General features: G+C 36.2%; 1 protein-coding gene across 1 annotated transcript in view; it reads right to left on the bottom strand.

The window, feature by feature from the left end:
* The window catches only part of LOC122093916 (tRNA dimethylallyltransferase 2), a 15,199-nt gene extending 14,908 nt beyond the window's left edge, over nt 1–291 (bottom strand). The window contains exon 1 of the mRNA XM_042664468.1: nt 70–291. Within this exon, the coding sequence (XP_042520402.1) occupies nt 70–291 (222 nt within the window). The remainder of the gene's footprint in view (nt 1–69) is intronic.
* Nucleotides 292–857: the final 566 nt, after the last annotated feature.

The raw sequence follows: 857 nt of genomic DNA, 5'->3' as shown, positions 1-857 counted from the left end.
TAGAGAGCAGAGATAATAGAGAGTGAAGCAAAAGTTTCTCAGAGGAGAGATGAAGAGAGGTGGGGGAACCTGCATAGAGTCCGCGTTAATGATCTCGACGGGGAAGTAGGAAGCTAGGTCAATCGCCAGCCGTGATTTCCCTGCACCAGTCGCTCCCATCACCACAACCACTTTCGGTTTCTTCTCTTCATCCCTATCACTATCACCACTAACCCTACCGACAGCAGCAGCAGTAGCAGCAGTAATTTCTTCGTTAGGGTTTTCCTTGGAATTCAACTCGACACCTTTCATTCTCTCTCTCTCTCTCTCTCTCTCTCTCTCTCTCTCTCTCTCTCTCTCAAGCGTAGCCGCAACTTGCAACAGATGATTTTCTGCGAGAGTCGCCGCCAACATCAAGATTTGAAAAATCGTCGGAAGCAGATTGATTGAACACCCGAAGCCGGAATAAACTTGTAGGTGGTCCAAACTCCCACTTTCTCCTTCTCAAGACTGCAAGGGTCTTTACTCCTTAGACCAGACCATAATTATTAAATTCGGATTTGGGGAATTATTCGAATTAATTTGTTTTATTAATTCAATGATTCAAAATATCAGTAAAAAAAAAGTAAAAAACAGCGAAGATAATAAAATTCAAGTTTGGATTTGGATTTGGATTTGGATTTGGATTTGGATTTGGGAATTATTCATTTATAAAAATAAAAAATTGATAAAAAATTTAGATATTATTTTTAATATTTGCAATACTTGTTTCATATTATCTATCAATTATCATATCTACATAACATGCAAATAATATAAATATTAAAATTTTAAATTTTAAAGATAAAAATATTATATGTAGCTCTTTTTTTTTTTTT

Source organism: Macadamia integrifolia, chromosome 11 (assembly GCF_013358625.1).
Source record: "Macadamia integrifolia cultivar HAES 741 chromosome 11, SCU_Mint_v3, whole genome shotgun sequence".
NCBI classification, from domain to species: domain Eukaryota; kingdom Viridiplantae; phylum Streptophyta; class Magnoliopsida; order Proteales; family Proteaceae; genus Macadamia; species Macadamia integrifolia.
Note: the sequence above shows the minus strand (reverse complement) of the source record. Positions and strands in the feature narration are given on the sequence as shown.